The sequence below is a fragment of the Corylus avellana genome, chromosome ca5 (genome assembly GCF_901000735.1).
Source record: "Corylus avellana chromosome ca5, CavTom2PMs-1.0".
NCBI classification, from domain to species: Eukaryota; Viridiplantae; Streptophyta; class Magnoliopsida; order Fagales; family Betulaceae; genus Corylus; species Corylus avellana.
This window is the reverse complement of record NC_081545.1, coordinates 29,274,941-29,290,515: the sequence shown is the minus strand read 5'-3', so window position 1 is coordinate 29,290,515 and position 15,575 is coordinate 29,274,941. Positions and strand designations below refer to the sequence as shown.

Sequence of the window (15,575 nt, the reverse complement as noted above, 5' to 3'; positions counted from 1 at the left end):
TTAAACCAAACCGATATTGAAACAGTATTTTTATTCCGCCTACCGACCGCTAAAAGTCGATTGTCGGTTAATAATGGTTCGGTGTCGATAGACAATAAACGGTTAATTTGTGACATGGCGAACTGCAACTATGCACTAATTGTCTGTAAGCAAGAAGCTCCGAGGCCTTTTCGGCTATTTGTGTTGAGTGGGCTTTTTATGTAAAATGTGCCTTAGGCTTTGTGCCCTATGTTTTTTTTTTTTTTTTTTGAGTTTGTGCCCTATGTTTATTTATATCATTCTCAATTGGGAAATGCTAGAATGAAATCATTTTTCCACATTTGGCGCATCAAAAGTTGATGTGGTAAGCCACTTTTATTATTTGATTATTAAAAATCTTGTAATTTTTAAATCAAAATTAAAACAATAAAAAAAAATTTAAAAAAAAAACTAAAAGGAAGTTGCAAGGGGTGGTTGGCCACCCTAGTTCTAGTTAAAGGTGGCTTCGGTTTGGAGTGGCAGAAGCAACTCCTAGGCCCTTGGGGGGTGGCCCGGCCACCACCAAGGGCCAAAAAAAAAAAAAAAATTCTTTCTTGATTTAGGGGTGGCCAAAGGGACATATTAAATTTTTTTTTGGCTATTGGTATGGCTGGACCACCCCCACCCCCAATTCGGCCATCCCTAACCAGAACTGCGGCGTGGAAATCGCAGGCCACCCCTTGTAACCTCTTTTTAGTTTATTTTTTTATTGTTTTAATTTTGATTTAAAAATTAAAAGATTTTTAACCGGGTCGGTCAAGAACTCGCTCCGGTTACCCGTAAGAAAAAGACAAGCTTTCTACGGAAAGAATGAAAATCCAAGTAAACAGGTCATGGTCATGGAGAAGAAGAAAGAAGAGCAGCTAGAGGACGAGAGAAGGGAAGAACTTATAGCATCGACCCCATCTTTGCAACCCAATTTCAAGGCCAAAGGAGGCATCACCCAAACCCAGCTTTCCAAGTTCCATGTACTCTTTCGCAACCTCTCCTCCCTCTCTACGCTTTTTTTTTTTTTAATACCAATTTATGCGCAATTTTTCAAGCCATTTAATGTTCATGGGGGAGATAAAGTAACCATTTTTGTGAGTTTATCTGTGTTTTATCATATGGGTGATTTTTATATGATCAGAGGCCTTTCAGTATGTGAAAATTGTAGGCAAATGCTATGCAAATAACAGTGATTTTTAGTAAATTTGTGTGATGGAGCTTTGGAATTGTCATGTTTTGTAATTGGGTCTGTGGCTTTCGGAGGTACTTTAATGGCATTGCTTCAGTCCTCAACAAATTTGATGGTTAGTTGTAATCAGAGGTTGGATAATACATTTTGTGTGTTATACATGTGTATACCTAATTACCACCGTTTTTTTTTTTTTTTTTTTTTAATTCTGTTTTACCCATGAATATTTTTTGAAATATAATTTTACCCTTGTTTTACTTTTAAATTATAGGTAACCAACCTCAAGGGGTTGGCTAAAGTGGTAAGGACCTTAGTCTTGGTGGCATTCCCATCCTGTCTAAAGTTCGAATCCCCTTGAGTGCAAACAATTCTTTGGGGCTAGCCTGCCGGTGAAGATGAAGTATTACCAATCAGTGTGGAGCTTTCCACATGTCCGAGGTTTATTCGACAGTGGTGGGTACACGAAGTGGCTCTCCTTTGGAGCTTTCCTTGTCATACAAAAAATAGAATAAAATAAAAATAAAAAAATAAAAAATTGGTAACCAATATTCTGCCTAGGAATACAAAATTGCAATTATATATTGTCTTTAACTTCATACATGGAGGTGGGAAGTTGGGTAAACTCTTTAAGCATATTTGTCACCATCTGTTAGACCACAAGATGTTCAGCTACAGATATTGACAGAAGCAGGTTTGGAGTAGGATTTTTCTAGAAGAGTCCTTGTAGGAGTCAATAAGCTTTGATGTTAGAAGAGTTTTTATATAAGACCAAATAAGCTTTTATGAGCAATAGTCTAGTTGCAGTAGGATTAGGATTAGGTGATTATTTTGGAGTAGGAGTTTGGTTTCATCTTCTATTAGGAAGAGAAGATTGGGATAAAATAGGCAGAGAGACTATTTGTAATCAACTTGTGGTATTCAGAGACTATTTATAATCAACTTGTGGTATTCTCCTACCCTAAGTAGAGTTAATTTCAAATGTGTCAAATTTCAGTTATCTATCGGTTGGTATCAGAGCCAACTCTTTGAGCATATGTTGCAAAGATGAGAAACAACCAAAGAAGCCGATGGAGGAAAACTAAACAGAAAAGAAGGCTCCGATGTCAAAGCAAAGCATGGCCTTCCCTCCACGGAAATGGTAGAGGCTAGAAAGAAGAAGAGAAAGCGATATTACACTCTCGAGCATGAGCTAGCACCTTTGTGGAAAAAGATGTGTTGTCGCGATATTGCGAAAGAAGACAGATTCAAGTTTGTGCTGAAACTCTCTAAAAGATTAAGGGAAAAATTCCCAAAATTACAGGGTCCCATACTTCTTCTCGTCACATGATTGGATTAATTGTTATTCAGCATGCATATGAGTTAGCATATGCGACACAAAAGCATGAACTTTTGATGAAATTATATGCTACAAAGCTTCAGTTGTTTAAGGACCTGGCCTTATTGAAAGAGATGGTTAGTGGATATAATTTGTCTACAAATTCCTTCTTTGAACCTTGAGGACAAGGTTCCTCTGGGGGCAGGTTTAGAGTAGGATTTGTCTAGAAGAGCCTTGTAGGAGTCAATAAGCTTTGATGAGCAGTAGTCCAATTGGTTTACAGCAGTAAGATAAGGACTATGAGATTGTTTTGGAATAGGAGTTTGGTTTCATTTGCTGTAAGGAGTATAAGGTTGAGATAAAATAGGCAGAGAGAGTGTTTTGTAATCAACCTGTGGTTCTCTCGCCCTAAGTTAGTTTAGTTACTCTCTGTGTGCAAAGTTTCAGTCGTCTATCACCAACTGTTGGAGTATTTGCCTCGGTGGATTCTATTATTGGTGTTCCATTGAGTATTGTCAACCAATGGAGTTAAGAGAAACTGGATCTCTTTTAATGGTGGGCTGATTGTTCTATGGACCTTCAAGGTGACAACTAGCATCTTATTATCATATGCCAACGCACTTCTTCACAGCTTGCATGACGTGATTAAAATTCAATGGCGCATGAGTTTACTGAAAGGATGGAGCTTGAGTTTCCATAATAGATGCATTCACTGGAAAGCTGCATCCTTGGTTCTAATGTGGACTGTATGGCTGGATCGGAATAGTGACGCTTTCGACTGGTTGAAGGCTTGAAGCAGCTTTTTGCGCAGAACTTTATATTCCCCAGCGTTAACTTTTATCTTTTACTTTTGATAATTTATTCTTTATAAAAAATAAAAAATAAAAAGGTCCAGCAAATATAAAATCAGAATGAAAACCTCTGTATGAATATGGAAATGTATATTGTGGGAGATGCTGTCTGCAGGGATATTTGCTCATTTTCTTACGAGCTCTATGGTTTAGTTTGTTAAGTATGAGCATAGGCTTCTCTGATATCCTTTGTTTATTAATTTTCCATCCCAGTACTAACATATGAAAACTTGAATTTTTGTATATGACAGGAATTGCACAAGAGGCGTTTACAGATAAAGTCGAAATCAAAGATTAAGAAGAAATCAAAAGGTTACTTTCCGGTTTCATTCATTATCATTTTTCTTTTTCTTTTTTCACCATGTGGGAGGTCTCTGTAATCTGTCCAAGATCTTTGTAGGAATTGCAGATGGGAATGGAAAATCTCACAGCAAAGACCGCAGTGTCCTAGACTGTGTAGACGCAGACTCAACTATATCAATTGAAGAGTCAAGTGTTTCCAACTCTGAAAGCCACAATAACACAGATAGTTCCTCCTTAAAGCAGAACAATGTAGCAGCTCCTCTTGCATTAAAGAAGCGCCAGAAGTTACATTGGGGGTATGATACACTCTTTTCTTTTCCTTTTTCTTTCTTTTTCTATTCAGATGACGGAAAAGGGAAAGGGGATGGGTATGATACACTCTTACTTATATTGTTTGTGTTTGTGGGTGTTCATGCTTGTAAAATCATTGGATAGTCACAGCTTTATAACATTTCCTGCATGATACTATTTAGTCTTTGATGTTAATGTTGCATTATAGGTTCTTGTGTTTCTAACCTTTTCCTCTGTTATCATGTTGGCAGGCTTGACACAAAGGAAAGGTGGGAAAGGAAAGCTAACATGTAGATAATTGCTGTGGAAAGGAATGGTGAAACGCTCTGAAGCTGGTCTTTTGAGCTAAGATATGGCAGATGCTTTGCATGTTTCTTTTGGCTAGCACATATAGCTGCATGTTGAGAGAACATCAACCTGCAGGCTGATATTACCAGTTATATAATCAGGAGTATCGCCTTCTCTATCAGCTGCTGCCAAGAACATACGGAAAGCACCCACTTTTGGTTAAATATGTCACGCTTTTGCTTCATGTCTAAGGTTTTCTTTGAAATCTAATTTATTGTGGCTTCATGTGTTGCTTTTAGGAATTGGAAAGCAGTGTATTTTAATTTTTTATCGCCTTTTGACGGCTCACATGAAACAACCAAAACCTCTTGATAGTTTTGGAAGTTTTAGTGCCTTGTGCTTGTTTTATGAAACAACCAATCCAGTGGGAAAATTTTAGTGCCGTATGAAACAACAAATCTGATAGCTCCAATCAATCTAATCAATCTTTGGAATTTTTATTTTATTTTATAACAAGAATTGATTCAAGGGTCGTTTGGGATAGATATGTCAACATTGAAAAATAAAAATGTAATTTTTAGCATTACAAGAATCAGTTTTCAAAAAACATACTCTTGAGTCGAGGACTTATTAAATCTTGTCACAATTATTTTCTCTAAATGAATTACCAGGGTTAGCATTATGCTCAGAATTTTTATTAGCTTTAGCTGCAACTTCCATGACTAGGAAAAGAAACATGCAACGAATGGTAAAACATATGCTCCCTCCTTTCCTCCATGCATATCCTTTTTCTTTTTCTTTTGGCCTACCATGCTTGTCATGTTACAAGGGTTAGCTTGAAGCTTAACAAAGATTCATATTTTCCACAGCTATGTTACAAAGATTCATACTTTCCATAGCACTGTTACAAAGATTCATACTTTCCATAGCAATGTTCCTGCACTCAAGTTATTCAATGCCATTATTCAAGCATCAAGTGACAAAATTATGCTTATTTATATCACAAAGCCCCAGCAACCTGAGAGTGCCACAACAAATGAACCCTACAGACACTCCACTATCACTGTTCTCACTAGTTTGAATCCCAGCAGATAATACCGTACAGAAAAAGGAGAAGCAGAGCACCAGCCCTAACTCCTAAGGTCAAAATCCATGAACTGCAGAGAGATTTTAAGCGCACGCACTTAGGAAGATATTCTAATCAAATTGCAGGGTTAAGAGCACGCTCTATTTCCTCCAACGATCGCCCCTTTGTTTCCACAACATTACCGGCTATGTACAGGACAGCAAGAAGACAGATAGTTGAGAATCCCAAATACACTGAGCTGATTCCAAACTTGTTCACAACGCTCAAGAAATAGAGGCCAATGACGAAATTGGAAATCTGAATAGTATAGAAAAACCATACAGAATTAAAAGAGAGGTAAAGAGCAGTAACTTCACAAACAAGAAAGGTAATAAACAGAGTATATTAGTAGATTTTTTTTTTTTTTGATAAATAAGTATATTAGTAGAAATTGAAACATGCTACAGCCTACAGGCAGTAATTACGTGAAAAATTGAATATGCCAACATGCTTTGACTTACCCAATGCATGCCTAATGACAAAGAAACTGCTTTTGCTCTGATTCTAGAGGCAAATATCTCTGGTAGAAGAAGGGCAGGCACAGGACCGGCACCAAGTGAAAAGGACAATACATAGCTGCGTTAAGTAGCATCGAAGCCAAGTTTAGATTTCATAGGCCATACATTAAACATAAATGGAAATGACCAGATCATGAAATTTGGCTTTTCAACCTCCCTCAACCACCCCCTCCAAAAAATAAAACAGAGCAAAACCAAAAGAGAGAGAGAGAGAGAGAGAGAAAGAGAACACTTTACAATCTATAAAGAGAAGTTCTGACTTACAGAACAGTCCCAAGAACAGCAAGGGTGCCTGAGTATGGTGCCAGTGCCTTCCAAGTAAACGACAGAGAAAGAAGTAACATTGAAGCAGCCTTGACAAGCAGGGAGAGTGAGAACAAAGAGAGAGTTATCAGTTATAAGATAATCTTCAAATTTGGATGAATCTATTTGCATGTGAATAATATAATAATGGCTCAGGTTCAAGCTACAGCTTATGCAACTTTTTGACAATATGCACCACTCAAAAACTTTCTATTTGATCAATATTTTGTTGGACCCACCGATTGATTACATGATCTCCACATATTGATTATGCCCGTCTAATATTAAGATAATCAAAGATTAAGAACCATCTCATCACAAACGTTTCAAAATTATGAATATTTCATATTTTAAAAACTATTGAATTCATGAATTTCGGATTGAATATTAAATGACATCCAATAATTGATGTGAAATTTTACATGCATGATAAGCATGTAAGGACATGTAATCTAACAGAAACTTGACAAAATATTGATCCAGACTTCCAGTATAAAGTTATCAAGTGGTGTAACATTACATATTATACTAGGTATAACTCAAACCCAACCCTAACCCAATAGGAGCATTTAATGATATTGAAAAAATAATTAGTTTAGGAATTTTATGGAAGAATCACTTAATGACACATTAGAACCAATTTGTAGGAAGACTCGGAAAGAAACTACAGAGAGCAGATTCCAAGATTCCTAGATATGTTTTTGATAACAATAGGAAGTTATCAAGTGATTCATGTTCATCTACTTGAGACAAATAGCATATTTATACTAAAATTAAAACCACCATTCCGCCAAAGCTTGTGATTAGAAGACTTCTCCTTCCTTGCTTGTCCATCAAGGAGGACGCAACAGCTGTGCCTGCAAGACCAAAAACCAGTCATATAAAACATAATATGCGCAATATGAGATCAAAATTTTCCTGGTTCCATAGAGAAAGTTAACAGAAAACTAACCAAAGACATTAGCTGCCCCAACAAGAGCACTTGCTGCAACATCAGAGGCAATTCCAGCACTCCGAAACACAGAAGTTGAATAATATACCACAGCATTTATACCAGCCAACTGTTGGAAGAAGAAAAGTGCTACACCAACGCTAACAACTGCAGCAAGACATAAAATGTCACAGATATAAGTGCTTTACCATTTTGCATCAGAGAGCTTATAGCAATGGTATTGTTTGAATATATCTTTTAGCAAACTTGCTTATAACAAAAGACAAAAAAAAAAAAACAACTGACCAGAAATGAAGCAAAGTAAAAATTATCATTCAATACACTCAAAAGATAAAATTATTAATGAATAAGTAAGCGGGAAAGTAACTAAAGGAACAAAGTTGCCTCAGGTATACTTTTCCAATAGCGGCTACTAAACAGATCAAACCACCCTGCTTCAGGTTCAGTAGAACCTTGACCTGCTGTTCTTAAATCAAGCATAACCTCAGCAACTCTTTCTTTTCCAAATAGAGTTCTTATAGATTTTTCAGCCTCAGAAATTTTCCCTTGCTGCAACATAGAAGTGTTTACATAAGCACCTTTCCGAATAAACAAATAATTTAATAATATATATGGAACCAACAGCCGAATGAGAACATGTCAGAATGCATATATAGAAGTTTCAACAAGTGACTCCTCAGTCATGCAAGAAAACCTGAAAAAGCCACCGAGGACTTTCTGGAGAAAATCCCATTCCTAATGCCAACAGAACAGAGGGTATGATTGCAATACCAAACATTGTCCTCCACCTGATAAAATGTTAAAAAAAAAAAAAAAAAAAAAGAAGAGAAGGTCATGAGAACAGAAACACTCATATCAAGAATATCAAATCTAGGTAAGAATGATATTTCTTATATATCCATATAGACAACAATAATTAAATTCTTAGCCATGGATTTTTGGATTCATTTCTCACCAGTAGTGAATATAATGAAGAAAGAATTATTTCAACAAGTGAACGAAATATGACCAAGAAGCACTCTTCCAAGCAGAATACCAACAAAGAAGCTTGAAAACAGTACTTTTACTGTTAAGGCTGAGCGAGTATTCCAATAGGTCAGATTAAGGCTTAGTTGATTTGTGCTTAACTAGAACAAACTCAACAGATGAACCAGACAAGAGCTTAATCAGTTGAGTCCTGAATGGATGCTGATAAGACAGTTCTTACATAGGAACGCTGATGAGACATAGGCTTATTATTGTGCTCTTTATTTTATCTTTTATCTTCTCCTTCTTCTTTTTTATTTTTATTTTTTGTGCAAGTGCATGTGCCTGTGTCTGTATATAAGTCAATGGGTCAAGGAATTATAAAGTTTGGTGACATGGACTGAATTTAGTTTAGTTCAACATATTGTATGTTATACATTTCAAGCTAAAAACTAGAACTTTCAAATTATTTCTCGGTAAATCGACTCTTGAATATAGTTAGTGTTAGTTTATGGCCTTGATATAATTATAGTGTTTGGCACCCATCAAAGTGCTTTTAGGTTTAATGGATGGTATCAAATCCAAGATCTTTAGTTAAGTCTTAGAGATCCCCTTTCCGATGAATTCTGTTCTGTTTCAGGGTCCATGCGCATTTTGCTTAGTGGACGCATTATCATAAAATAATGCCTTGAAACAGAATTTTGAATATCTTTTCCTTCTACAGATTTTAATAATGATGACCTGATAAGATTCCATCTAAGCCCTAATAATAAGTCTTCAACAAGGTTCTCGCTATTTCATTTGCTTCTCAAGATTTTCAAGTTCAATACAATCTTGATGGCTAAAGCCGCATAATGTAGAAATTGTATGATTTAAAACACAAACTCAACATTAAGGTTGAAGTTTAAGAAGTACGGTTTTGGGCTGCAAAAAGGCCAGAAAAGGTAGGTTCAAGCTTCCAGGGCTATGAATAAGAACCCGAAAATGAAGAAGAAGAACAGAAGGTATGGCTTTTGGTAGTATCTGGGTGCTGAAACACAAGCTAGAGGCTAAAAATAGAAGTATAAAGTTAAAAGGAAAGATCAAGAGGATGAGGAAGAAGAAGATGCACAGACTGAATCAAACTACAGTCCCTAGGCATCATCACATTTCAACTGAAAGAGGATGCATCACGCATCCATCGACAAATGGGCATAACAGCAGTAAACTAAAAGGAGAGTTTTTTTTTTTTTTTTTAATATGCTACTAGACTCATACATCATATAGATAAGACTAGTTATGCCTGCAAAATAAACAAAATTTGAGCCCAGTAAACTTGCCAAGCAAGTTAAAACTTCTACTAGTCAAGACTGATTTTGCCCTAAAGTAATGGCTAGACCAACTAAACAAAACCACTACTCAACCAACCAGCTATTAACATCTCCATTGGAAGGAGAAAAAATAACCTTTACCATGCAAAATCATGCCAATTTCTGCATCCATATGTTATCCAAGACAGATGTTGAAGGTCCAAGCCATTTGTTGAATTAGTCTACCTCACATGGTCTAACGTTAATCTGTTCATATGCAGCCAAAATGTGTACCAACTTTAAATGAGATAGGGCCATCTTTTTTAATAAAATTCAATGATTACTTCAACAAGAGAATCTCCTTAAATATTATTAGAGATATTTATTAATAATGTCTTAAGTACTATTTAGCAATTTTAGCTAAATTGTCATATGCTTTCTTCTGGTTATCCATAAATAGCAGGAAGTAAACAACTTATAAGGGCAAAGAAAAAAAAATCAATAAAAAGAATACCATATAGGGTTTCCAGCTAAAGGTAATCCAGCCACCAATGCTGCAAGAATCCCAACACATATAAATAGTTGGTTCACCGATCCAAGTGCACCACGAATTTCAGTTGGTGAGATCTGCAATTTAAAAGAGTGTTGGAAAAATCATACTAAAAATTTATATAATATAAATACACACATGGTCACAGTGCCTAAAATGCATACAAGGATACTACCTCAGATATGTAAAGTGGCACAATCGCAGATGTGACACCAATTCCAATGCCAGCAAGTAAGCGGCCAATTATCATAACCTGTACACTCTGGGCAGTGGCACTGAAAACATGTAAGACAAAGCATTAGTATCCAGTAGATGTATCAAATATCACAGCCTTGTCTTCAATGGCAGATGACGGACCAAAGAAATGCTCCAATTGCCAGTGGTATGGCGTCTAATTGAAAGGTCCTTGTTCTACCGAACTTATCAGCCAATGCTCCCCCAGTAAATGAACCAACAGTGGCACCAGCGAGAAGCGTGCTCACAACCCATCCTACTCAAGATGTTACATTGTTGAAAGTATCAGCAGGAATATCATGAGAAGAAAATAAACATAGTTCACAAAGTCTGAAACTTTAGAAAGAACAAAATAAGTATGACCTAGGCATGTAGGAAGCAATATATAATCCAACCGTAGCTTCCAAAAACATGAAAAGATGACTTTCTTCTTCTGATATATAGAAGGGTTAAATACCTAATACCCCCTGGGGTTTACAAACTTTATTTTTACCCCCATGTGGTTTCATTTTTATCACAGGAGGTCCCTGTGGTTTTGATAAATAACCAAGTTAGTCCATCCGTTAGTTGACCGTTAAGAATTCCATGTGGACCAGTCAGATGCTGACACGTGGCACCTATTTAATTTTTTAAAAAAATTTAAAAAAAAAAAATGTATTTAAAAAAAAAAAAAAAAAAAAAAAGGAAAAGGAAAAAAAAATTGGGGGTGGCCATCTAGCCGGATGGGGGTGGCTCGGCCACCCCCTTGGCTCCAAGAGCCACCCCCTTGGGCAGGTGGCGGCCGAAACCACCCCCAGTGGGTGCTGGGGGTGGCTCACCCCCATCCGACCAGATAGGGCCACCTCCAATTTTTTTTCCTTTTCTTTTTTTTTTAAAAAAAATATATATATATATTAAAAAAATTATGTAGGTGTCACGTGTCAGCATCTAATTGGTTCACGTGGAATTCCTAACGGTCAACTAACGGATGGACTAACTTGGTCATTTATCAAAACCACAGGGACCTCATGTGATAAAAATGAAACCACAGGGAGGTAAAAATAAAGTTTGTAAACCCTAGGGGGGTATTAGGTACTTAACCTTATATAGAAATGGATGGCTAAGGTGATATAGACAACATTTGATATTTCATTAAATTTTCCAAAGATATGCTTTCTTGTACATAAAGAGATACTAATTTATGGAAAATAGGGGGAAGAAAAACAAAGACAACCAGGAAAAAAAAGAAGAAGAACAAAACATGTTTCCTTACAAGTTTCTGCACATTTTTAATCAAGCAAATTACTGCACTTGCCTTGTAATACAGTGTTTTCAGCAATCCCAAGATCCTTGGAAAGGTACTCAAGAGCACCATTTACCACCCTGCACGATCAAAGAAGAGTAGAAAACCATTATAGCCGCACAACATGGATATGTCACATAACGAGACATTTCAGCACAGAAAGCAATGTCGAAATTAACTCAGAACTTCCAAAAATATTCTGTGCTCAATTACATAGAACATATGAGCACCTTATCCAGCACATATCAATAGACCACATAGTAGGAAAGTGACATGGAATTAGGAATTCACACATATTCTAATAGGGCATGCAATATGCGATATAAACTAAGCCATACCCGAGATGATAACCAAACAAAATAGCTCCCAAACAAGCAACACCAACATATGGCAAAACTGTTCCAGAAGATTTGCCCTGAGGCACAGTGGAAGCAACATTCTCCAGATCACCTGCAACTCAATTTCATATGGGAACTCGTAAGAATATAGACATTACTTGAAAATCTAGGGTATCACGGTCCATGTCTAAATGTTTAACTTCTAGATATGTTGGAGGGACATTTTCAAATAAGATATATATAGACATTTTTCAAAAATCACGCCCTATAAATGCAATGTTAAAATACCAAAAGAAAGAGAAAGGGTCAAGACTGATCACGACACAACTACAGTAGAGCATATTGTGATCTGAGTCTTTGTCCTTGTATAGAACCAGTACGGATTAGCTAAGTTTATAAAGCACACACAGGATGTGATGGATCCAGAGGATAATGATGCCACGGAGCCAGCAAGGTTCAAGGGATAAGTGAATTTGTTATTTAGGATTGCAAAATCAAGATTGATTTTTAGTTCCTCATATCCATAACAAAAATTAAGGCCACGCAGTATCATCCACATTCCAACAAGATTTCCTTGGTAATGAATATGACATGCTGTCAGGTAAAAATAGTTCATTGAGCGAAGAGACGAACTTAATAATGGGAGCATTATTAAGATTGGACTTAGAAGGGGTTCTTCAATTCCCAAAAAGAAAATCCAACCGAATCCATTGGCTCTGCAGCAATGGACTCAGGAGGGGGCTCTTCAATGCCATTTTGAAGTCTCCATTTTCATGCAAATAAATCGAAACCTTAGTGTCAGTACTGTCACCGTGCAGCCGTAACAGGGGTAAGTTTTGTATGAGGTTAACTTTGTACGAGGTTTGACTCTCGTTGTTAACCGCACAAACAACTACGTAGAAACGTGAGATCAAGAAAAAGGAAGCAAGCAGCAGTATTAAAGAACCAAAATTGTGCCAATTTGGTAAATTCGGAGAATAAAACTACGACCCGGCAAAACTATAAAGAGTCTTGAAATTGAAAAGACAGCTAATCAGTCGAGACAGTGACGAACACACCAGAAGCCTGAGCTTTCACTGATCTGGGCTTGGCCGAGGACCTGAAAGTGGCACCCAGTCTCGCACCGGTGAGCTCGGCCTCCATAGCGATCGAACCGAGGCGTAGACCGCAGCAAGCAGTCCTATCTGTCATTCGAAATCCCAAACTTGGTCTCCCAAATTCACCAAAACCCTTTAAAAGCGTTGGGCGTTTTTGAACCCCAAAACCAATGCCTCCTTTGACTGCATACGTTGTCGCCTGCATTCTTTTTTACCTGATTTGGAAATCCTGTTACCCATAAAGTAAAACAGAGTAAAAACCCATTAAAAGCTAGAGTTTTTAGCAACCAAAGCAATGTACTAATTAAGAATCAAATTGAACTCAGAAAGAAGATATGAACAGAATGGCATTCAAGGGATTGTAAAACAGAGCATAAGAATCTAAATCAAGCCCAAATTCAAGATCAAAACGAAATCACGGAGACCATGATGCAGCACACAACCAACCTGGAACGTAACAAGGAAAAATCACAAAGGGTATTCATCAAAAAAAAAAATTCACAAAGGGACTGATGTCACACCAGATGTTGGCGTTACACCTGGAAAATTAGAGCATCACACTCACAAAGCAATCTTCTGTAAAATACGTTTATTCCAGGTTGGTTGTGTGCTGCATCAGACCATTCACTCTGAAAATGAATTGCCAACAATGCTCTTATTTTGAGGATCTACTTCATTTGTTTTAACTTCAAAAGAAAGAATTATGAGAAACCAAAGTAGATTAAAAGGAAGAATTTTCAGTAACAGAAACAGAACAAACCCAGAAAGATAAAATTATATTCTCTTTTCCCAGCTTGCTCTGTTTTCCGTTGCTCTGCTTCGTTTTTATGGGCTTTCAGTGGGACAGTGAGAAAGAGAGACTTGGGAATGTCCGGAAAGAGAGAGTAAAAGCGTGAGCGAGAGACCTACAACGACGAATTTGATGGAGAATTCAATTCCCTTTCGTTCGTTCTTTCTTTGTTTACGATAAAAATTATGTAATGGAAAATTGGTAAAGAAAAAAAAGGAATTGAATATTAAAATTACTGTTACTGTAAACTGTTACTACTTCTTGGGTACGAGTGTACGACTTACACGTAGGATTCGGATTAGATTCGGGGTTGCGTTTCAGATGCTGCGGGTGCACGTGGGGCCACACAGCTAGAGGCTTTGTATTGTGCGTTTCTTCTGTTTGTTGATGCATTATTGGGGTTTTTGTTATATTATATAAAAATAATGGGCGAAGATAAATAGCACGCGGCAAAAAAAAATTATTATTTTTTATTAAAATATTAAAAATAAAATTTTGCTGCTGCCTGGCGTGCTCTGAATCACTGCTCCAATAATAATATGATGTGATTTAAAAGTAATTTTTTGTTTTGTTTTTTATTTTAAAAAGTGTTTTGTATTTGATTTATTATTAATATTTGTTGATGCAATTTTTTGTCCACGAGCCGTGATTCAGAGCACGCCGCGCTAAGCACGCCAGGCAGCAAAATTTTTTTTTAATATTTTAATTAAAAATAAATAAATAAAATTTGCTAGCGTGCTATTTATCTTCACCCTTTTGTCCACATTACTGTTTGTCAGCGATATTTTTTCGTAGTCAAGCTTTGAGTTGGATTCCTGTACGTCTATGGTGTTCCTGCAAAATAAGAACATGGTCAGAGAGTTTTCAGTTGGGGCCGAAGACTCTCCAATGCCTAAGTTAGCATCTTATGTGTGAATAAAAATATATAATGATAATACGCCTCTACTATCATATAATTTGTGTGTGTAAAGTGAAATATATGAAAATGAGTGAGAGAGGCTATGGAGAAATTAGGGGTGTCAATACGGTTATGGTTAGCGCCGTAACCGCCTTAGCTGTTAGTAGATTTCACTAATCGCAACGCGGTTAGCGGTTAGTGAAATAGGTAACCGCCCGCTAATTACTTTTTCAAAATTGGGTTTTTTTTTTGGCTTTTTGGGCTTTTTTGTTGGGTGTTCGTGGGCTTTTTTTATTATTGTATCATTTTTTACCCCTCATTTGTTTTTTGTATTTTTAGTGTCTTCTTAAGCCCAATTGCTATAAAAATAGCCCATATTGAAAAATCAAAAATATTTGACCTCAAATTTACATTTACTTGTACTTAATCATAACTGGTTAACTTTTAAAAAATAATAATAAAAACACAACATAAAAAAAATAATAATAATAACACAACATATAAAAAAAGTTAAACACAATATATAAAAGAAGTTGAAATAAAACATATGATATATATGATTATATGTATTATTGGTTATTATATAATCACATGATTTAATGATCAATTCATCATGTGATATAATCATATCAATTATAGTGATAATATTACTAAATTTAGAATGATAATACATTAATACATCAATTGTGTTTATAAGTAACACATTGTTTAATCCAATGTCAATTACTTAATTTGATATTACACGAATCACATTATCATTGTACATTAATAATATGATTTACTTGAATAAAATATTTGAATTGTCATTGAATCATATGATTAAGTATTGATATTATACATTTATATTATTCATATGCATATATGTATAATTATAATTTATAACATATATAGACTTATAAGCTTATAACATGCATTTGAACTAAGTCTCTAGGTACTAAAGTATTGTATTAGTATGAATTGGTATACTTTTGACTTATATCATATTATAT

General features: G+C 36.0%; 2 protein-coding genes across 9 annotated transcripts; one reads left to right on the top strand and one right to left on the bottom strand.

Annotated features, from left to right (window-relative positions):
* The first annotated feature begins 819 nt into the window (after positions 1-819).
* LOC132182274 (uncharacterized) lies at positions 820-4,638 on the top strand. Of its 4 annotated transcripts, none has more exons than XM_059595468.1 (5): positions 900-986; positions 1,467-1,648; positions 3,613-3,673; positions 3,771-3,960; positions 4,207-4,638. In XM_059595468.1, exons 2-5 carry the CDS (start codon positions 1,625-1,627, stop codon positions 4,247-4,249), a joined length of 318 nt encoding a protein of 105 aa, XP_059451451.1. In that variant the 5' UTR covers positions 900-986; positions 1,467-1,624; the 3' UTR covers positions 4,250-4,638. The 4 variants fall into 4 exon arrangements, with proteins under 4 accessions (XP_059451449.1, XP_059451448.1, XP_059451451.1 ...); XM_059595467.1 differs by having other exon boundaries at positions 3,762-3,960; XM_059595466.1 differs by lacking the exon at positions 1,467-1,648 and having other exon boundaries at positions 820-986.
* A 441-nt stretch (positions 4,639-5,079) lies between these two features.
* LOC132180935 (plastidic glucose transporter 4) lies at positions 5,080-13,885 on the bottom strand. 5 transcript variants are annotated; one of them, XM_059593941.1, is made up of 15 exons: positions 13,659-13,861; positions 13,420-13,527; positions 12,860-13,127; positions 11,802-11,913; positions 11,476-11,543; positions 10,305-10,437; positions 10,123-10,222; positions 9,912-10,024; positions 7,837-7,930; positions 7,538-7,691; positions 7,143-7,289; positions 6,974-7,047; positions 6,152-6,240; positions 5,831-5,945; positions 5,080-5,627 (listed from the first exon to the last, which is right to left on the bottom strand). In XM_059593941.1, the coding sequence occupies exons 3-15, from the start codon at positions 13,101-13,103 to the stop codon at positions 5,445-5,447; spliced, it is 1,626 nt and encodes a 541-aa protein (XP_059449924.1). In that variant the 5' UTR covers positions 13,104-13,127; positions 13,420-13,527; positions 13,659-13,861; the 3' UTR covers positions 5,080-5,444. The 5 variants fall into 5 exon arrangements, with proteins under 5 accessions (XP_059449924.1, XP_059449925.1, XP_059449923.1 ...); XM_059593942.1 differs by having other exon boundaries at positions 13,464-13,527; XM_059593940.1 differs by lacking the exon at positions 13,420-13,527 and having other exon boundaries at positions 13,804-13,885.
* Between the last annotated feature and the right edge of the window lie 1,690 nt (positions 13,886-15,575).